The sequence below is a fragment of the Anoplophora glabripennis genome, unplaced genomic scaffold (genome assembly GCF_000390285.2).
Source record: "Anoplophora glabripennis isolate ALB-LARVAE unplaced genomic scaffold, Agla_2.0 scaffold294, whole genome shotgun sequence".
Lineage (NCBI taxonomy): Eukaryota > Metazoa > Arthropoda > Insecta > Coleoptera > Cerambycidae > Anoplophora > Anoplophora glabripennis.
In genome coordinates, this window is record NW_019416596.1 from 578,868 (window position 1) to 601,686 (window position 22,819).

General features: G+C 38.6%; 1 protein-coding gene across 1 annotated transcript in view; it reads left to right on the forward strand.

The window, feature by feature from the left end:
* The first annotated feature begins 553 nt into the window (after positions 1-553).
* Positions 554-22,819, forward strand: part of LOC108904619 (fatty acid synthase-like) — a 24,188-nt gene continuing 1,922 nt past the window's right edge. Inside the window, exons 1-18 of the mRNA XM_023455030.1 lie at positions 554-698; positions 6,188-6,335; positions 9,601-9,789; positions 9,881-10,447; positions 10,828-11,066; positions 11,123-11,400; positions 11,506-11,849; positions 11,909-12,557; positions 12,726-12,978; positions 13,032-13,563; positions 13,672-14,638; positions 14,690-14,981; positions 17,415-17,613; positions 17,672-17,962; positions 18,019-18,453; positions 18,685-19,016; positions 19,072-19,255; positions 19,320-20,005. Coding sequence (XP_023310798.1) covers positions 6,200-6,335; positions 9,601-9,789; positions 9,881-10,447; positions 10,828-11,066; positions 11,123-11,400; positions 11,506-11,849; positions 11,909-12,557; positions 12,726-12,978; positions 13,032-13,563; positions 13,672-14,638; positions 14,690-14,981; positions 17,415-17,613; positions 17,672-17,962; positions 18,019-18,453; positions 18,685-19,016; positions 19,072-19,255; positions 19,320-20,005 — 6,573 coding nt within the window. The 5' untranslated portion in view covers positions 554-698; positions 6,188-6,199. The remainder of the gene's footprint in view (positions 699-6,187; positions 6,336-9,600; positions 9,790-9,880; positions 10,448-10,827; positions 11,067-11,122; positions 11,401-11,505; positions 11,850-11,908; positions 12,558-12,725; positions 12,979-13,031; positions 13,564-13,671; positions 14,639-14,689; positions 14,982-17,414; positions 17,614-17,671; positions 17,963-18,018; positions 18,454-18,684; positions 19,017-19,071; positions 19,256-19,319; positions 20,006-22,819) is intronic.

Sequence of the window (22,819 nt, forward strand, 5' to 3'; positions counted from 1 at the left end):
ATATACGCCCCTGAGCGTAAGACAATGAAGCCAAATGCCAAATTCACCAATTGATGAAATACTATTTTTTATTATTTCAACTTGCCTAAAATACATTCGCTAAATTCGTCGTCAGCTCTTGGACTGTATTGAGTGAGGATTTTCAGTAACGGCGATCACATTTTGACGGTCATTTTCGCTTACCGTTCTTCTTTTTAGATAGATAGATCATATCCAATCACAATTAAAATTTCAATTCTCTGTTTTTCGCTTAAACGCCCGTTTAAAAACGAATGAATTGGAATTAAAAAGATTCACGTTATACTTAATACCTATTATACCTACGTTAAGGTACTCTGGTGAATTTTATGTGTTGATCTACGGTTTTTTTTCGAGAAAAAAAGCTTTAAAGTAGAAAAAGATTAATAAAGAGTAGGGCGCCGAATATCAGTTGAAAATTGGTTTGCGTCACGAAAAATAGAAAATCTAAAATTTTTTTACACGTCAATAGGTGGGGATTTGTGAATATTTATGGCGTCGGTAATAACCAGTAAACTTCCGTAGTGTCGTTTTACATATTATAATTACGAAAAGTGTAGTTAGTACGCCACTCTACACCATCTTAGCTTGGCGCGGACAAATTTTTTCAAGTCTTCGGTTGAAATATATCGTTAAAGTGCTGCAGGACAGGGAGGCGATTACTTATAATTTGTTTTGGGGTATGTAAAAGAACGGAACGTGCGATTTTTGACTTCGACAAGGTGTATGTCGAAAATAAACGCAATTCCGATGTGTATTGTTATTAATTATTTACTAAACCAAAAAAAAAATACTGGGTGTTATGCCGAGAATTCTTTGAGAAGTGGAGTTCTTTCTCGTTTTACGCACAACAAATAAAACAACCTCACAATTTGTTTGGTTTTTATATTTCATGGTATAGTCCTTCCGAAGTCAGTTGAATATGCAAAACAACGTCTGGTAATAAAATTTAATTAGTTTCATAGGCGTCCCTAAAAAAAAAGGTAAAAAATTATAATAATTTGTATATAATGTGTAGAAAATTTCTATTATATGTTCATTTGGCCAACAACATATTTTAATTATTTATGTCCTCAAACAATTTTGTTATATTGGTGGTAAATTTTGTGTTGTTCCGTTTCAAAAGGTCTCAAAAATGCCACGTTGTGATAATATCAGTAAACAAAATATCCCTCTTATTTCTCCCTTTCGCAATTGTAATATGAATTGTAATATTTTTGTACAGTCTAACCTAGTTTCCAAGAAACAAAAAATTAAAAAATTCTCCTTTACACTTCACTCGAACCCTTACTGTTTATAACACCATATGTACGCTCTATACATATACATCTTATAAAACGCATACCTATAAGTCTGTTTAGAAATGAAAGAGAGTAATAAAAGCTCATTAGGTATGCAAATCATAAATAAATGTAGTACTGGTGCTTATATTCAATATTTTTATATTATGCATTTTCGGTATAGATGAGGTGTACTTTTAACAAAACTTTGTGCGATCGGACTGTACTAAATTGTAGCAGGTAGCTAAAATTTAATCCCCGACAATCCGTCTTTGTCTATGCCGCTTCAATTTCTCGGTCCATTTCTCTTATAAGTAAACAATATAAAAACAGCATTTCAAAACATGAGGCTACTTTAAGCATCATAACCGGGTTAAGAGGGTTTTTAGTAATTCAAATAAAATTATTCAATATTATTATCAAAATATTTATTTAAATTTAATGAATAGACTTTTATTCCACACAAAAATATATGTATTTTGAAAATTCAAATTATGGTGAGTAAATGTAGTGTTGTATAAATGTACAATAAAGAAAATAAAAAAGTAGGTATATTAAAATTCATCCTCTGAATATTCTGATGAATTATCTTCGTCTCCTAGATTGATAACGATAGGTTCCACAGTAACGTCAATTAAATTATCGAGTTCCCACATTTTCTCCTCTTCTTTTTGTACATGATGTATACATCTTTGCCAGTTATCTGCAGTTACTCGTTCCAAGGAATTTTTTAACAAAATTTTCACGTCACTTAATTTAAACGTCGTATTATTTCGCGCTACATCTCCTTTTACCTGCGCCCAGACTAATTCGATTGGGTTAAGTTCACAGTGATAAGGTGGTAACCGTAGTACCGTTATTTGGCGATTTGTTGCCATTTCATCGATAACATATTTTTTCTGATCTTTATTAAGATTGACAAGTGTCAAAAGTTCCTTTTTCACCATATTTGTTTCAAAAGAAATGTTTTTTCCGGATAACCATTGAATTATATCGGCTTTCCTCCAAGCAGTCGTAGGCGTCCGCTCGGTCTGCCGTGAATGGTAACTGGCATTATCCATGACAATTACAGACCCCGGAGGAATAAGATCCAACATCTGTGTAAAATACTCTTCGAAAACATCTGCGTTCATGTCTTCGTGATAGTCACCTGTATTTTTAGATTCAAATAAAAGTAAACCGCCATCTACAAAACCACTGGCACTACCTATATGTGTCACTATTAATCTTCGCCCTTTACCTGAAGGTGCCTTGAACCCTGTTGAAAGTCCATCCAAAAATGCTTGTCGAAAACTTTTTACATTTTTATCTTGCCATACTTTTGTTACAGTATATCCCTCGTTGACCCAAGTTTCGTCTAGATAATAAATATTCCTCCCTTCGTCACGGAATTTTCTAATTGATCTTAAGTAGGATCTTCGCCAACAAATAATTTCATCTTTATCGATAAGAACTGACTTCCTGTTCTGCTTTTCCCAGCAAAAATTCAACTCTCGTAAGACGGCCCATAATTTGCTTCTACTGATTTTTGGCAAATCGTTGTCCTCTGAAAGTTCACTTAAAATTTTGTTTAGCGTTGGTATTTCTTTTTTAAAATAAAATGAGTGTACTTTTCTGCGAATGACATTTTTGAAGAAATCATCTATAACGACTTTTGACCTCCCTGTAGATGATTTTGGGGGATTTACAGTATCTTGTTCATTTTTTGTTTCCTTTAAAAGTCTGTAGATAGTCGATTTTCCAATCCCTGTCATTTTGGAACACTTTTCCACGATGTCGTCAACACTGTTGGTAGGATTTTGGTGTTTCAATGCATTAAATACATTTAATATAATAATCTTCTCATTCTGAGACAGCGCACATCTTTTCACGCGTTTAGCAGGTACGTAATCTGATAAGCTCGACATTTTACCCAAACAATATTATATCCACTGGCACAATAGTCACTAAACACAAGTCGAATTTTACTCTACTGCACTAGCACGTCTTCGTATATTCAGCTCTAAGACTGGATTGATCTGTCACAATACACTGGCTCCTGCCCTATGATGTATCCAGTAAAATATACTAATGTACACCCATTACCTGTTAGCATTAGTGTTACCCGATAATTACCTGAAACGAAATATTACCAGGCCCATGGCCGGTTGTTATCTCGGGGTTTTATTGCTCTCTTTCATTTCCAAACAGACTATAATTGGTAGAGAGCGGACAATGTGTGTCTTTAACCCGAAGATTAGGTCAAATTCGGGTAAAGATGCGTACGCGTTCAAAAATGTTTTGTGTGTAAACTAAGCAAAAATATAATTATTATGTATAGCAAATATATTGTATTATCCTCGCGAAGATTTGTATCCTTTATTTAAAATCCGTAAAACAACGAGAAAATAATTAAGTTAATTTAGTTCTAAAGAAATGAAATGACACTCGCGCCCATCTCTAGTCCATCCGTCGACATCGGTTGCGTTCATCGAATTCCTATTGGTCAGAATTCAAACTGCAGCCCTGTTATGAATGGAGCGTGGATTGGACTATTCTATCATGTGCGTCGCCTGAGGCTATTCGTTACATTGACTCCTAATTTCCAATTAAAAAAACGACACTATTTTTAACTGAACTTTATTTAATAAATATGTAGTTATATGATTCCTGATTTTCTAAATATTTTATAAAGCCTAAAAATATATGTACCGTGGAAGTATTTGCTTGAGAGAAATATGCAAAATAATTATTCTGATGGAGATATTTCGAATTTATTTTATATCCATGGGACACTCACCATGAATCAGAATTATTAGCAGCGTTTCTATATTTTTTGGCAACATTTGAGATATTGGACACAAATGAAACTCAGCTAGCTACAGCGTTGTAGAACATAAAATAATGTTTAATTTTTTTTTCATAATTACATTAATAAAATGCGTTGTCTTTTGCATCTTTTAAATAATGAGAGAATATATTTATAAAAAAGTAATAATATTTTCTTCCAATGGGATGCTAATTATTAGCAACTGCAAGTATAGTTTTTCAGATATCAATTGAAGAACCAACATATTGATAGTATGTACCAAGTTCGGTCGCTGACGCAGCAAATCGGCATTGAAATATTTGAAAAACTTGTTCCCATATTTATTTAGCCATGCCCATATACAGGTTTGGTCGAATTAAACGTGGAGATGGTAGAAATGTATACGACCAATTGAAGAATGCGAGCGCGGCCAAAGGAAAACGAGCACAGTTTTATTGGGCTTCTGGGCAATAAATCACAGCAGGCGACAAGTGGTTCATAAATTACCCAGCAGTGCAGTGCACCAGTGCGGAATTTGGTGTGAATCGGGCAATTTTAATTTATTTTAGGTACCTATCTTCTATTAATTATTCATATTACAATTGTGAAAGGGAGAAATAAGAGGGACATTTTGTTTACTGATATTATCACAACATGGCATTTTGGAGACCTTTTGAAACGGAACAAAACCAAATTTACCACCAACATAATAAAATTGTTTGAGGACATAAATAATTAAAATATGTGGTTTACCCTCAGCAGAAAATTTTTTAAGGGACGCCTATGAAACTCATTAAATTTTATTACCAGACGTTTTTTTGCATATTCAACTAGCTTCGGAAGGACTATACAATAATGAGCAAATAATTATTATTCATTCATTCAGAAAACAATAACATGTTTCTCCTTACAACTTCATTCCAAATGTCGTGAAATTATGTGATAATCATTTATTAATTATTAGAAATTATTTATGTATACTTACTATTCTTTAAAAACCGAAGCCATTTTATTTATTGTTCTGTCAGTTGCAAAATACGAAATCACAGAAATTTAGCTTCTGATTCTAGGTGAATTAGTTCAATTACATGGGCCTTTATATCGCAATTTTGGCCAACCTGCCCGAATTTTTAATATAAGTTTGAGGTATATAATAATAATAATAATAATAAGTGACAGCAATTAATATAATATAAAAAATATAAAATAAAAGGGTTTTTCAAGATAACTCAAAAGCTGTAAGAGCTAGAAAAAAAATTTCTTATAAAAGTTGTAGAGCATAAAATTCTACATAAAAATGGTCGATTGACTTTTTCTTGTACTATTAAAATTAACAGAGTTAGGGAGACTCGAAGTTAAGGGATGATTTCAGAAATTTAAAAAATCATAAGCAGAAAAATGAATGCATTTTATATTTTTTTCCAAGCTACTATAAAAAATGAACCTAAATTATCTTTTCAGAGAAATAGATATATTTTATAATTTTGAATAAAAAAGTTATAACAATTTCACAAAGCAAACGTGATTTTTTTATTTTTCTGGTAACATAAAATTTCGAAAGCGATTTTTCATTATTTTAAATAATCAATCCAATGACATAAAAAAAAATTGTTTTAGTGTTAAATCATAAAAATTAACGATTAAAAAATTTAAATTGTTATTATTTTTTTATTAAAAATTAAAAAACATCTATTTCTCTGAAAAGAAAGGTTACATTTTTTAGAGTAGATTGAAAAAAAAATTATAAAATTCATCCATTTTTGTGCTTAATATGATTTTTCAGCTCTTACCTCTTTTGAGTTATCTTGAAAAACTCCTTTATTTTATCTTTTTCATCCCTGGTCGGGGGTTGAAAAAAAAATTACTGTCACTTATTGTTATTATACAGTGTGGAACAGCCAAATGGAATAATTTCAGTATCTCAATTATTGTGTATATTTATAAAAAATCCCGAGACAGGTCGATTTTGGCTTCTGAAATAACATCCTGCAACGTAAAAATTTCATCCCTAAATTCAACCCCCTTCGAATGGCAGGTACAACCCCTAAATTTTTTAATGGGAAGTAACATTACTCACAAAATGATCTCCCTTTTCGCACAGACGCACGAAGCTATGGAAACCAACGAGGAAATCGTCATTTCCGGAATATCCGGGAGATATCCGGAGTGCAAGAACATAGAGGAGCTGATGGAGGCCCTGCTGAACGGTGTGGATCTCGTCACCGACGAAGATACGAGGTTTCCCCGAGGTTAGTAATCAAGAGATATCAAGTTAATCTTTGTCCGATTACTGTTGAAATCACTAGCGCCATCTACTGATGTGCTCTGGTACGTGATAGTTCAGGGGTCAGTAGATAAGATGGCGCTGCAGCGCCAATTTCTCAACTGCAATTTGTGGAAGAGCGCGTTTTTAAATAGAAAGCGGGGAAGTGATTCGAAATAGGATTTTTCTACCGCTTTTCGCATTATTTGCTGTTAGCAAACTAGGTAATTTCTCACGAGAAACACGACGAAAAACTAAGGCAAGTGTTTAGGTGGGATTTATGTAATGATTTGAAAACAAGACACTGACTGGCAGAAATTGTTTATGTTCGACACATATTTTGACTTTCGAAACATAAAACCAATGATTCAAAACTCAAACAGAGTGTTACTTGATCCGGCGTGTTTTATATAAATCTGGCGAGCATATTTTAAAAATATATTTTCTTTATTTAACAGTTATTCAGATCTTCTATTTTTACATTAAAAAANGTACAACCCCTAAATTTTTTAATGGGAAGTAACATTACTCACAAAATGATCTCCCTTTTCGCACAGACGCACGAAGCTATGGAAACCAACGAGGAAATCGTCATTTCCGGAATATCAGGGAGATATCCGGAGTGCAAGAACATAGAGGAGCTGATGGAGGCCCTGCTGAACGGTGTGGATCTCGTCACCGACGAAGATACGAGGTTTCCCCGAGGTTAGTAATCAAGAGATATCAAGTTAATCTTTGTCCGATTACTGTTGAAATCACTAGCGCCATCTACTGATGTGCTCTGGTACGTGATAGTTCAGGGGTCAGTAGATAAGATGGCGCTGCAGCGCCAATTTCTCAACTGCAATTTGTGGAAGAGCGCGTTTTTAAATAGAAAGCGGGGAAGTGATTCGAAATAGGATTTTTCTACCGCTTTTCGCATTATTTGCTGTTAGCAAACTAGGTAATTTCTCACGAGAAACACGACGAAAAACTAAGGCAAGTGTTTAGGTGGGATTTATGTAATGATTTGAAAACAAGACACTGACTGGCAGAAATTGTTTATGTTCGACACATATTTTGACTTTCGAAACATAAAACCAATGATTCAAAACTCAAACAGAGTGTTACTTGATCCGGCGTGTTTTATATAAATCTGGCGAGCATATTTTAAAAATATATTTTCTTTATTTAACAGTTATTCAGATCTTCTATTTTTACATTAAAAAATAGTCTATATCTTACCACTTTTTTTAAATAAACATTTAGATTATCTCCATATAGCCCAGTCATTATAGACATGAAAGAGCCTGTTTCGGGAAAAAAATACTATTAGAAGTTTCTCTGCGGAATATTGTTCGGAAACCTGTTATAAATAAAATATCAAAAAATCAACTCGAGGCTAGTTGGGAAACTTTGTTTTAACAGTGGTCAAAGTTATGGAAAAGTGGTTTTTTGACTCACGTAAAAAAGCTATTATTCATAGCGAAAAAAAGTTTATACAAAAAAGGTAGGTATTAAATAAGCCTATAAAATGAAAAAAGTCCGATTAAATTCCGATAATTTGTTTATGCACAAGAGCTCAAAAATGGTCGAAAATTGCCGTTTTTTTCAATTGCTAATAATTAATGCAATTTTCATCGCAGACACTTGTAATTCAGGATTTTTGAGGCTTTTTACACCCTTAATAAGTGGTAAAAATTTCAGCTCGAAAGCTTCATTGGTTTGGCGTTGGCGGAATTTGTTATCTAAGAAGATGCTATTTTCAATTCATTTTTCCCAAGCTCACAGGCGTTGTAGGGTTTTGATCATTAGTTGTTTTTGTACCTAAATAGTTGTATTGACATAGGCATTTACTGAGAATTTAGTTTTTCAAATTTAATTTGTTTAAAATTGACTGAAAAAATGTTAATATTTATTAAATTGTTAAGATAGGTAATTATTATAAAATAAAATAGTAACCTCTTTACTTTAGTTTTCTTCGAATTTAAAAAAAAAATCGTTGTTGTAAGTTGATTAGAAGCTGAGATAATTTTTTTTTTTTATTTAATCGCAGTGACCTTAATTATTAATATTAAGAGCCGAAATTTGGAGAGAGTATACATTAAGAGCTATATTTTCATGTCCTACATTAACATTAAGGTGAATTCAACTATTTAATTTCGAAAAAGAAGATAGCGGCGATGCGTTCTATTACTTGGTCTAGCGAACGAGTGGGGAAGGCGAGGCTTAGCATGCGCGCTTAACGATGTAATAAATATTAACATTTTTTCAGTCATTTTTAAACAAATTAAATTTGAAAAATTAAATTATCAGTAAATGCATATGTCAATACAACTATTTAGGTACAAAAACAACTAATGATCGAAACCCTACAACGCCTGTGAGCTTGGGAAAAATGAATTGAAAATAGCATCTTCTTAGATAACAAATTCCGCCAACGCCAAGCTAATGAAGTTTTTGGGCTGAAATTTTTACCACTTATTAAGGGTGCAAAAAGCTTCAAAAATCCTGAATTACAAGTGTCTGCGATGAAAATTGCATTAATTATTAGCAATTGAAAAAAGCGGACAATTTCGACCATTTTTGTGCTCTTGCGCATAAACAAATTATCGGAATTTAATCGGACTTGTCTTATTTTACAGATTTATTTAATACCTACCTTTTTTGTATAAACCTTTTTTTCTCTATGAATAACATTTTTTTACGCCAGTCGAAAAACTACTTTTTCATAATTTTGACCATTGTTTTAACAAAGTTTCCCAACTAGTCAATATTCCGCAGAAAAACTTCTAATAGTATTTTTTTCCGAAAAAAGGCTATAATGATTGGTCTAATAACCCTGCATAATATTTAATATATAATATACAGAGTGTTTCAGAAAGACCTCCCGTAAATTCAGGGGGTGATAGTACGCCAAAAAATAAGAATTTTTTGTCTATCTCGAGAAACAGAACAAAATAAAATTTTTTGAATAAAATTTTTACGAAAATTTCGAAACGGCGGGAAATATTTTTATGAAATTTGGTATTCCGGTTTTTTTAAGGACGCTAATACGCTGATCTAATTATTTTTTGTATATTTTATAGAGGGCGCTAGTTATGCTACAACGTATTACATTTTAAGTTCTAATTTTTTTGAGGTTAGGTTTTTTAGCAATCGGGCTACAATTTCTAATCAAGTAGAACATCCTGTATAGTGAACAACTTTTCTCACGAGTTTGAAAAATCTTTCCTGCACTTTATGACACAACATAAAATTTTCTACATTAGGCGTCATGGGTATACCACCGAGGATGGGTAAGGTACCGGAACTGGACAAGTTCGACTCCACTTTCTTCGGGATACACGCGAAACAGGCGGAATTCTTGGATCCCCGCCACAGGATCCTCCTCGAGACTGTGCAGGAGTGCATAGTCGATGCCGGATACAACCCCCAAGAGTTACGAGGCAGCAAAACAGGTTGGTTATTTATATTTTTTATCGCGGTAAGCTATCAGCGTTGCCGGTTGTCACCTTTTAATTTTTTTGTTAACGCTCTGTGGTGTCCCAGGGGTGTACGCCGGCCTGGGCACGTTCACCAATCCGGAACAGATGAGAGAACGCGAAGACACCGACGGGTACACGAACATAGGCCTCTGCATGGGGATGGCTGCGAACCGTATTTCCTTCTGCTTCGACTTCAAGGGCAAGAGCTACACCCTGGACAATGCGTGCGCCAGTTCCCTGTACTGCTTCGTCAACGCCGTAGAAGACATGAGGAGCGGTAAAGCGGACGCCGTCGTCGTCTGCGGCTCTCAGATAATGTTCCATCCCGGGGAGAGCTCCGAATTCAACAAGCTCAACATGCTGGCGCCCGACGGCAAGTGTAAGGTCTTCAACACAGATAGGGACGGGTACGCCAGAGGGGAGGCCATCATCAGCCTGCTGTTGCAGAAGAAGAGCGTCAGCAGGCGCGTCTACGCTACCGTAGCGGGTGCCATGTGCAGTGCTGACGGGTACAAACTGGAGGGAATAACTTATCCCTGTGCCAGGACGCAGGGGGAACTGTTGGATGGGATCTACAACAAACATGGGGTCGATCCCGACGAGTTGACTTATGTGGAAGCTCACGGCACGGGTAAGTCGCGAAATTAACTTATGATCATAGAAAATTACTAATTAATTATTTCTTTAATGTTCCGCACGTGAAACGTAGTTATCACCCTGTATTAATCTGCTCATAATTTGTCGGGAATCATGCTACAGTATCGTCTTCTATCACATTCATTTAGGGATTCGTTCAATCGGGTCCCACGTTGAGCGCCATGTCGTCTTCCATAATTTCTTTCCCTTCAGGTAAAGGGACAGCAGAAATATATTCAGTTATTCCGTCAACACAACGTGTTTGACTTTAATGGGTAAAATATACATTTAACTAAGTTAGAAAAGATAGAAAGGGAGACAGCGAAACGTATGTATCGCTTCTGAATTACTTATATACTGTTTGCATTTGCTTAGGCACGCCCGCAGGCGATACTGAAGAACTGCAAGCGATAGTAACGAAGTTCTGCCAGAACAGAAAGTCACCGCTGCCGGTGGGCGCCGTCAAGTCTAACATGGGGCACTCCGAGGTAGCTTCGGGGTTGTGCTCCGTCTCCAAGGTGTTAATAGCCATGGAAACGGGAATAATACCTGCCAATTTACACATAAAGTCCGTGGACACTGATTTACCGGGCGTGAGAGATGAGAAAATCAAGGTAAAAGCGCAAAATCGCAAAGCAGCAGCAAAGTATTGACCGTTTGTTTTTTTTAGGTAGTGACGGAAAATCTTCCCTGGGACGGCGGACTGGTCGCTGTGAATTCGTTCGGGTTTGGCGGGGCAAATGCGCACGTCGCGCTCAAGTCCAACCCCAGGGAAAAGTCCAGAACGTACAAAAAACCGAAGTACCGTTTGGTGCAGGTCTCGGGAAGGACGGAAGAGGCGGTGAACCACTTCCTAGACGAGGTCGAGAAAAATGCCGACGATGAAGAATTCCTAGCCCTGGTAGACGAAGTCCACAAGATGAACTGCGAAGGTCACAATTATAGGGGGTAATTTATTATGATTATTTCGTCGCATCCAAGCAAAAAATTATTTATGCAAATTATATCCGGCAAAAATTGGATATATCCCACCGTATCGAATACTCTTTGTAGATATACAATCCTGGGGGAAAAACCGAAGAGAGAAGTGAGCAGATACAACAAGGCCGGGCCCATCTGGTTCATCTACGCCGGTATGGGGTCCCAGTGGATAGGCATGGGTCGAGACCTGATGAACAACGAAATCTTCAGGAATACCATCAAGCGTTGCGCCGTCGCCCTGAAGCCTTACCACGTAGATCTGGAGGATATCCTGACAAACGAAAATCCAAACACGTTCGAAGATTTCGTCAATTGCTTCGCGGCGATCGGCGCCGTAGAGATAGCCCTGACGGACCTGTTGTACTCACTAGGCATCGTCCCTGACGGTATAGCCGGCCATTCCTTGGGAGAAGTGGGTAGGTCTACACTTTAAAACGTACACTGTGAGTGTAATCCTTCCGTAATTTGATCGTAGGTTGTTCGTACGCGGACGGACACTTGACCGCGGAAGAAGCGGTGTTGCTGTCTTACGCTCGAGGCTACGCTTCCAAGTGCGTCAAGCTACCGGCCGGAGCCATGGCCGCGGTGGCTCTCTCAAAAGAGGACTGCTTGAAAATACTCCCCGACGACACGTACATCGCCTGTCAGAACGGAAAGAGCAGCGTCACCGTCTCGGGTCCAGAAAAGCTGATCGCCGACTTCGCGGAGAAGCTAACCGCGCAGGGGATATTCGCGAAGAAGGTGAACACGGGGGGGCTAGCCTACCATTCGAAGTACATCAAGGACGCCGGCCCGTTCCTCTACGATTTCGTCAATAAAATCGTGAAGACCCCGACGTTGAGGTCGCCCAAGTGGCTATCCACCTCGGTGTCCGAGAAGCAGAAGGGGGAGCCGTGGACGAGGTACAATTGCGCCGAGTACCACACGAACAACTTCTGCAACACCGTGCTGTTCGACGAGGTCTACGATCACATACCCGAGAACGCCATCGTCGTGGAGGTGGCCCCGCACGGTTTGATGCAGGCCATCCTGAAGAGGGAGCTGTCTTCCAACGTCAAGATCTTGCCGGTGACCAACAGGAGCAGTCCCGATAACGAGGAGTTCTTCTTGTCCGCCATCGGAAAGTGAGTTTTGTTGAATAATATTTCGATAAGTCGTTGAATTTTTCTTAGAAAAGTTAGTGGTTATTTCATGGACCTACACGTCCTTGAGACGTCTAAATTTTTTAACATAAAGACGATTTTTTTGGTTGGTTTAATTAAAAAAAAAACATCTCTTCCAACTCGTTCCAGGATATATCTGGCCGGCGGCCAGCCCAACCTGAAGAACCTGTACAAGGGCGTCACCTATCCCGTGAGCAGAGGCACCAAGATGCTATCCCCGCTGGTCAAATGGGACCACGGCGTGAGTTGGATGGTGCCTGTGTGGCACCACAAAGACAGTTTCGGACAGAGCATAAACGTGAACATCTCCAACGAGCAGCACTCCCACCTTGCTGGCCACAATATCGATGGTAGGGTGCTGATGCCAGCCACGGGATATCTGGTACGAGTCGTCATACCTCTTCAAGCACCTGACTTATTTTTATTATGTTTAAGGAACTGGCATGGCGTACGTTGGCCCAACTCCACTTAAAAGACCCGGAGAACCTCCCGGTGATTGCGGAGAACGTGATATTCAAGAGAGCGACCGTGCTTCCCCCACGGACAGAGGTGAAGTTCCTAGTCAACTTAATGAAGCAGTCCGGTCACTTCGAGATCTTCGAAGGCGGTTCTGTAGTGTGTACAGGAACGATCTACACAGTGAAAGATGTGACGGGAGCTTACAGCGATGCCGATTGTCCAGCGACCTCTACGGAAGCGTATGTACCGTTAATGGCTGATGACGTCTACAAAGAGTGCCATTTGAGGAGGTATTTGTACGAAGGAAGCTTCCAAGGACTCGTAGAGTGCGACGTAGAAGGACTACGGGGCAAGATTAAGTGGCAGGACAATTTTACCAGCTTCCTGGACACGATGTTGCACATGACAGTCATTTCGGAAACGAAGAGAGACTTGCTCCTGCCTACGGCCATTGAAAAAGTGGTAATAGATCCTCGGAAGCATTTGGAGTTGGTTGCGGAACAGCAAGGTAAGTCGAAAAAAATATATATTTCCTTGCTACTGCTTAAACAAATTTGTATTTATTTGTATTAAAAATATGATGACAATAAATTTATCTTGAATTCTTCGTTTTCAGACTTACCGATATTCTACAACCAGAACATGAACGTTTTGAGATGTGGAGGTGTAGAAATCGTTGGCATGGATTCCTCCAAGGTGGCAAGGAGGAAGCACACCCAAGAAGATCCGCTGCTTGAGACTTACGAGTTCCTTCCTTATGAAACGTCGCAAAGCAACGATATCGAAACAGACGCAAATCTTTCCGCAGCGATTCAAATAATTTTGCAAAACGTATCGGGTTTCATAAAGACCCTCAAAATATTCACCTTTCCCGAAGACAACACCAAGCTGCTAGATAAGATCAAACAGGTTGTAAACACCCAGCCGATGGTGGAACTCCAGGAGATCAAATACGACGAAGAAGACACGAAAACTACCGCAGACGTCGTGCTACTCACGGAACCGATTCTCAAAAACTTCGACGTAAACAAGGCTACGAAACGTTTGACCGACACTGGCATGATCTTGTACCAAGGTGATATCAGTAAGATACCACTGAAAGACGTAAATATTGTGTACGGAGCAGCTGGAATACATATCATACGTGCGTATCGGCAAATGCCTTCGAAATATTCCGTAGTTTACGTTAAAAATTCCAACCTCGATTGGTTGGAAAAAATCAAAGAATTGGTACAGGCACGCTCCAAGGAAGTCGTATTCTTGGTCAGTCAAGGAGACGATACCAGCGGCGTCGTGGGGTTGATGAAGTGCCTCCTGACAGAACCCAACACTCCCAAGTTCAGGTGCGTGCTAATCCAGGACGAAAAGGCGCCGGAATTTTCCCCCGACAGCGAATTCTACCGAAACCAGCTCGCCACAGACCTCACCTTCAACGTACTGAGACACGGCAAGTGGGGTACTTTCGTCCACCAGCCTCTACGACCGACCGAAAAAAGAAACGTGAAAGACGCTACCGTCGACACCCTAACCATCGGAGATCTATCGACTCTAAGTTGGGTGGAGAGATCGCCGAGTTACGTAACGTAAGAGATTCATCAACGGTGACCGATTCCGTGACGACATTTACATTGCAGGCACCATCCGGGATCGGAACTGGTTTACGTCTGCTACTCGTCATTGAATTTCAAAGACGTCATGGTCGCTACCGGTAAACTGTGTTTGCCGCAGGCTAACGAACCCACCGCTCCCGAGGTGACCATCGGCTTTGAATACGCGGGAATCACGGGATCCGGCAAACGGGTGATGGGCGTCGTTGAGTTCGAAGGTTTGAGTCTCCAGGTGCAGCCCGACGCGGCCTTCGTCTGGGACGTACCGAGGGAGTGGAGTCTGGAGGAGGCCGCCACGGTCCCCTGCGTTTATGCCACGGTAAGAAAATTATTTCTGTAGATTTCGGTGTGTTTGGAAATATAGTTTTATGCGCAATAAACTCATATGGTTATTCACAATTTGCGCACGGCTACGATATGAACAACGCGCCCTAGATGCAACGTTGCCATATTTATATATTTTCGCTCATATAAAGACAATAAATAAACGGTTTGCTCACGTCAGCCAACAATAATTTAAAATGCTATAAATTATTTTTTATAATTATGCAATCAAAATATTGTTATTGTTGCCCAGCAAGAACCTCGAGGAGGTCTGAGCATGCCTTGCCAAAAATCATTTTTTATTAACATCATAGTGATAAATTTTTAATTTGCTGTAAGCCTTCGGGCTTACGATTCGATTCGGCAACTGCTCTACATTCTCTACCTCGGTGTGATACACGACATATTTCATATAACCCCATATACAAAAGTCCATAGGATTATGGGCCCTCATCTCCCTATCCACCGATTGGGACACTGATCGTCTAAAAATCCACGGACATCGCGAGCAAAACGGGCCGGAGCTCCGTCGTGCATATACCACATATCCCGTAGCATCTGAAGGAGGTTTTCAAACAATTCTACTAAAAATTAAAGTAACGCGGTCCATTCAGATGTTCAGGTAGAAAATGCGGCCCAATTAAACGATCGCCATATACTCCTGCCCATACATTGACACCGAATCTCCTCTGGAAGTTAAACCGACGAGTAGTGTGCGGGTTTTCATCTGACCAAATGTGACTATTATGGCTGCAAAGAAATTAGCTCTGTTTCACTTTAAATAAAATTTAATATTGAAGTCACAAAACTCCAAGAGTTCAAATAATTTAAATTTCATTTCATAACCATTTCAATTTCATTACAGAAAAAAAGAAAAAAAAAAAACAACACTCACTAGATAAATTATAAAGAGAGGGTGAAATGTATGTAGTATTTAAATATTGACTGTAAGTAATAGAAGATAAAAAAACAATCGGACGGAGAGAAATAAACAACTCGGTACGTGTCTCCGACCTAGGCTAACCTGTATCTAGGTCATTAACCTTCTTTCTTTCTGACCCACTTTTGATTTGCACGTGTACTTTAGTCTAGGAGCTAGATAGGGTGCAGTGGCCAACCAGAATGCCACGGCTGCAAACAACTTATTCGTAGTATTTTGAGCTCCTGAATCCAAATAACTTGGTCGCAAAGCCTGAAAGTGGTCAGTTTAATTGTTATCAATAAATTAAATATTTAAATGTCTGTAAAAAGTTTATTTTTATAGCTAGTAAACGGAACCCGATCTGGCTCCTAGACTAATACGAACTGTAGTAGGACCGTATTCCATGCAAAGTAGAGCAAAAAGTTGTTGGTCTTTTATCAAAAGAAAATTGAATGTAATGAATAGGGATGATTGTTTTCGAATGTACGGTTATTACAATTTATCATTTTTAATATTATTAACGTTTTAACGTTTTATAATTTATTATGTTAAATAATACACAGTTTTAGTATTTCAATTTATTATTCAATATGCAGTGCGTATAACCAAAGTTTACTTATTGTTTTTGAGAAAGTAATATGTTTTTTACCTGTTTAAAATGCCAGCACGAGTAAAACAGCGTTCATCCGTCCAGCGCACTTTGTTTTAAAAATAAAAATAAAGTTACGGTCTGCTGCACTTCGATTTAGGAACCAACTGCAAAATTCAAGACGATTGGGGAAATCAGCTGGTTCTAAAGCTCGAACTTTTTGAAAATGGTACGGGTTGAGTGAATTCTCGCGCAATATCCGCCAAACTTTGGTTTGTGATATCTACAGTCGCCTTGAAATTGTTCTTGTGGAAATAGTAGGCTGCTCCTCGACTAAATTTAAAACAGCCTCTATCATATTTAAGTCATTTTGTCAATGTCCTGCACGTTCGCTGCGAGGTATGGTATGATAGATGCAGTTGGAAAAATGCGGGAGATATGGAAGGTGGTAGATTTGAATAAACGCTTTAAATTGTTAATAATTTTGTATATTCGTGTATTTAGTAGTGTGCCGACTTTTTTTATTTGATAAAATACGGTGTGCCTACAAACAGGTAACTACCTCTGTTTTATTTATTTTCTTTTAACGAAAGTTGACTTCGAGAAGTCAGGCTTGTTAAAACATTCTGCACTAAGTTAATACAATTGTTAAAATTATTTATAATAAAATGCAGCATGCTCCTTTATTTACTTGAATACATTTAAGAGTAAATGTGAACCATACATTATGATGTGAACTTGGCAACGCTGTTCGCTTCAGCCGACAACTGTTCGTGACATTACGTTACAAAATTTTCCGAGCATCCGGGCATCTGCCAGGGCCGCCCTTGTAGCGGGAGTTATGGGTTGATTTCCTTCATTTTTAAACGTCGAATAAAAAATTTTTTTTTTCGATTTTCTGATTGTAAATTTTTCAGTGTTACTTGGCGATGATCGTTAGAGGCGGGATGCAACCAGGTGAGTCGATTTTGATCCACGCCGGCTCGGGAGGTGTAGGTATAGCCGCCATTGCTATAGCCCTCGGTATGGGCTGTACCGTATTCGCCACGGTTGGAAGCCAAGAGAAGAGAGACTACCTCAAGAAACTATACCCTCAAATAGAAGACGCCAATATAGGTACCTAACATGAAAAAACGATCCCAACCGATGCATTTTTTTTGTTGACGTTTCGCAGGAAATTCCAGGAACGCCTCGTTTAGGCGAGTAATCATGGAGAGGACCAAGGGTAAAGGGGTGGACCTAGTGCTGAACTCGTTGGCGGGGGATCTTTTCCAACAGTCGCTGAAGTGTATAGGCAGCGGCGGAAGGTTCTTGGAAATCGGAAAAGTGGACTTCTTGAACAGAACAGCGATCGACTCTAACATTTTTTACAGGAACTGCAGCTTCCACGGCATCGATCTGGACGAAGTTTTAAAAAGCAGCAACATTAGAATCAAAGAAGCCGTACGCGATTTGTTAATCGAAGGTATACGTTCCCATCGTTCTTAGCGGTTCGTTCTTTATGTACCTTTTCGTCCTCAGGCATAAAAAAGGGCGTAGTGAAGCCGTTGCCCAGGCAGATCTTCAAGGAGGACGAAATCGAGGACGCCTTTAGGTTATTATCTTCCGGAAAACACAAAGGAAAGATACTGATAGAGTTGAGGAAGGAAACCAGGCCCATCGTGAGGACAATCAGTGCCGTTCCCAGGATGTACTTCGACCCGAACAAATCCTACGTCCTCGTAGGCGGACTGGGGGGCGTGGGACTCGAACTGGCCGAATGGTTAATACGAAGGGGGGCCACCAAGGTTATATTGAACTCCAGGAGGCAGATCCATAACGGCTACCAGTCGTACTGTCTGAAGAAGTGGTCGAAATGGAACAGGGTGACGGTGAAAATCAACACAGACGACACTACCGCCTTGGAAGGTGCCAGGAACCTGGTGAATTGTGCCAAGGATTTAGGACCAGTGGGAGGTGACGTATTTTATTTATTTGTCTCTGCGATCGGATGCAACCATCGTTAGAATATCGGAATACAATTTTGGATCATTTAATTTAAAAATGTGCTACAACAATGTCATTATTTTATTTAAAGGGAGCACCCCCGAACTCATCAAACCGGATCTGAAATTGTTGGCCATTACAATTTATGTAATGTGAGTAATAACAAAAGTACAGGATGTTAACATAATTAATAAACTTTAGGGATTTTCAACATGGCGCTGGTGTTAAAAGACGGTTTGATAGAAAACCAGACGGCGGAGACCTTCGATGCTGTATTCAAGCCGAAAATCGCGTCGGGTTTCAACATGGACGCAGTGACCAGATTGGAGTGCCCGGAACTGGACCACTTCGTGGTCTTTTCCTCAGCCGCCTGCGGACGCGGTAACTTCGGACAATCCAACTACGGCATGGCCAACTCCGCTCTAGAACAACTATGCTACAAACGTAGGAGGGAGAATCTCCCGGCTCTGGCCGTACAATGGGGACCCATAGGAGAAGTAGGAGCTCTGATGAAGACCCAAATTATCAATAAGGTAAGCGGTGTAATGGTGTTTCATCCACTACCGTTATCACGGAGAATGTTTTCAGTTATCGGACCACATGGTGGCGCAAAATATAAGTTCCTGCATCGAGGCTCTGGAGAGGTTCATGCTACAGGACTCGGTAGTCGGTTCGAGTATGGTATTAGCTACTAAAGAGGACACGAAGAGAAAGGAAACGACTAAAACCCCGGCCGAGGCGGTCGCTCACATCCTGGGTATTAGAAACATAGGTTAGTTTGTAGCTAATACAAATACTAGGTCTGAATATAGGTAGTAAATCATTTTATTTCTTAGGATTAGTTGACAAGACACTGACGCTGGCCCAACTGGGCCTGGACTCGCTGATGGTCGCCGAGATCAAGCAGACCCTCTACAGGAACTACCAACTGGAAGTGAGTACGGACGAAATCCGGGACCTCACCTTCGACCAACTTATCGCAATCTCCGAGACCGACCAGAACAACAACCTCGCTCCACTAGAAAACGGCAAGAGCGAGGAAGTTCACGGAACCATCACCGCCATGCTCTCCAAAGAAACGCTCGTTGCGCTGAACCAAACCGAGAACGAGTCGAGAACGATCTTCCTCGTGCATCCGATCCAGGGACACGTTGACGTCCTGAGGACTATAGCGGGACAATTGAAAGCTACGGTTTACGGGGTCCAGTGTACGAGAGAGGCCGATTTCGACAGTATTCCAGACTACGCGAGGTATTACGTGAAACGAATCAAGGAGAGGAAACCCCAAGGGCCTTACTTCCTGTGCGGATATTCGTTTGGAGCTGCTGTAGCTCTGGAAATGGGTCTTCAGTTGGAGAAAAGCGGGGAGGTCGTACAGGTCGCTTTGCTGGACGGGTCGCCCTCTTACGTCAGGGAACACTTGGAGGAGCTTTTCGTGAAAATGGAAACGTCCGTGGAAAAATCCAAAACCGCCATCTTGGTCAACTTTGTGTCCTCCTTCACCAGTTTGGACCAGGACAAAGTAAGCGCTGAACCGATCTTTTTTTGTTACAAACAAGCGTTCTGCACTTGTCGCATGCAACAGTTTTTCTATGATCGTTGTTTAGGCTATAGACTATGTCAAAAAAAAAGGGGGTACAAAGGAACTACAATGTAACAGAGATTTTATTGTTTGACATGTTCAATTGGGTCTAAAAAATGATAAAACCGCGGAGTGCTACCTTTTACAGGGGTGCGTTTTTGAGAACGAAGTAAAAAGGTGGTATTTTCAGTTTTTGGAGTTTTACTCGAAAACTATGAATTTTTTCTAAATAGTTGTCGACAGAAAAATTGTAGCAAATTGAATTTCCAATCGAAATAAGACCTTTTAAAGTCAAAAAAATTTATTTTTAACAAATATATGCCCAAAAAAACGCGTAAAAAACCGAAAAAATTCTTTTTTTTTTCTTTTTGGTTTTTTGCCCACAACTTTTTTTTTGAGAGGAGTTAGGTATAGGCATTGCTTCACAGAAAAAAAGGTTAATGTGTTTTCCTTTAAAATACGCCTTTATAGAAGTACCTACGACTAATAGGAACCGACATACATTGGATCAAAGTTGGCTACTTTTTGGATTTTTGGCCAATTTTTGCCCTTTTTTGACGATTTTCGTCTTATAACTTTTTTCTGAGTTAATTCAGGTATATGTAATGCCATATTCAAATGAAAGCTGGTTTCAAGATCTTTAAAATGGTGCCTGGTAGAAGTTTGTACAATTAAAATCAACCGAGATAATATGTCAATTTAACCACCGATACTTTTTCTTATTTTTACAAATTTTTTATTACTTTCGGTATTATTTTGTCTAATAAATTTATTTTTGTGAATGTGAAAGTTAAAAGTACGTTTCTAGGTGATTGAATATTATTATTTATTCATTTAAACAACAATTAATCATATTTATCTTGTAAAATTTCGAATTTTTTAAATTATTTTTGCACTTTTAATTAAAAAATTACAATTACAAAAAAATGTTTCAATTTTGTAAATAAGAATGTTTCAAAATTAAAAAATTACCTCGATGTATTTTTACTTGAAAATGCTACTGTTAAGGATATCACTGCTGCATCTGAATGCATTGTAACTAAAATGTATAGTTAAAAAATTGACAGCCTAAAAACTTGTCGATATAAATTATTTCAAAAGTATTCAACAAGTGCAAAATTTACCTTATCTCGATTGCCTTCAACAACTGAAGCTCTCAAACATCATGGGTTCAGAGTATATTTTCAGATGCACCAGTGGAATGGTTGTACTTTAAATCGCCTTGATTGGGGTTGGAAAAATTCCATAAATGGGCGGTTAGTTCCCATTTTTAATAATAAATCTCCTGCATCTGAAAATTTACTTGAAAAAATAGCCTGTAAATGTATTAAAGAATGTATGGGAATAAATTGTGAGAAAGCTTATAAGCCCGATTTTTCTGAAGAGGACATTGATGAAAATGATGACGACGAAATTGATATTAATATTGAAAATATACTAAATGAAACTGAAAATTTATAAGATATACAGGGTGACATAGAAAAAAGTACATTGCATAGTGCCACACAATAGAGGACACTAAAATAAGAAAAAAAGTTCCTATGAACATGGGTCTGCAAGGCCTTCGGTTAAAAGATACGGGGTGTTGAATTTTATTTTTGTTTGGGTTTCTTTTTTGAATCTTTAGCCAGAAACGCAAGAAATGCATAAAATGTGGTATACAGGTTTTTTTTTATCATGCTAAGTTCAAATATGATCTTAGTTTTGTGATTACTGATAGAGGGCGCTACATACAGGGTTCCATATCTATTGAATCGGTCCTAACTTTTTTGCTATACACTGTATGTCATTTTCGACTGAAAAAAATTTGTTATCCCTTCTTTATACGTAAGAAAGGTATACCTTGTCCAAGTCGCTAGAAGCAATGGTTCCAGTACAAAAGCCGACAATGCACGCAAATTATTCAAAAAGCGCCAAAGTAACATTTGCAAAAACAATGATAAATAACAATTAAATAATGTGTCATAATGACACTTGTCAAACTAATATAATAATTGTTAGAGGTATTTTGTGTTCTTGATTAAGTTTTTCATTGGTTTTCTCACTGATTATTCAAAATTGCTTTCAAAAATGGTTCGCTACACTTTTGAAGAATACAGGGACATGATTATGTGTTACGGCGAAGCTAGATCAAATTCTTACGAAGCTCAACGTATCTATCGAGAAAGATATCCTTTAAGACAAGTTCCTAATGTTCGAACATTTATTGATGTGCATAGGCGTTTGGGAGAAGATGGCTGTTTTAGAAAACCAAAATTGAATAGTGGGGTTTCCAGAACTCGTCGCACTGTGCGAAACGAAGAAACTGTTTTACGAATGGTAGAAAATAATCCGAGAACAAGCACCAGGAAAACAAGTTCAGCGGTGCGAAACCTTAACCGTGAATCAGTTAGACAAATTTTCAAAGAACAACTTCTTCGCCCATATCATTTCCAAAAAATTCATTCACTATTGGAACATGACTTTGTTCCTCGTGTACAATTTTGCGAATGGTTTCAAAACCAAAGAGAAAACATTATTTCATCAATTTTGTTTACTGACGAAGCTAGTTTTAGTCGTGATGGTATTCTGAACCTACATAACATGCACCATTGGAGTGATGAAAATCCTCATCAAACTATAATTCGGAGTCACCAATATGGGTTTTCTATTAATGTGTGGGCAGGTATAATCGACAATTACTTAATTGGCCCATTTCGATTGCCCAATCGATTGACAGGTGCACTGTATCGAAATTTCTTGGAGAATGATTTA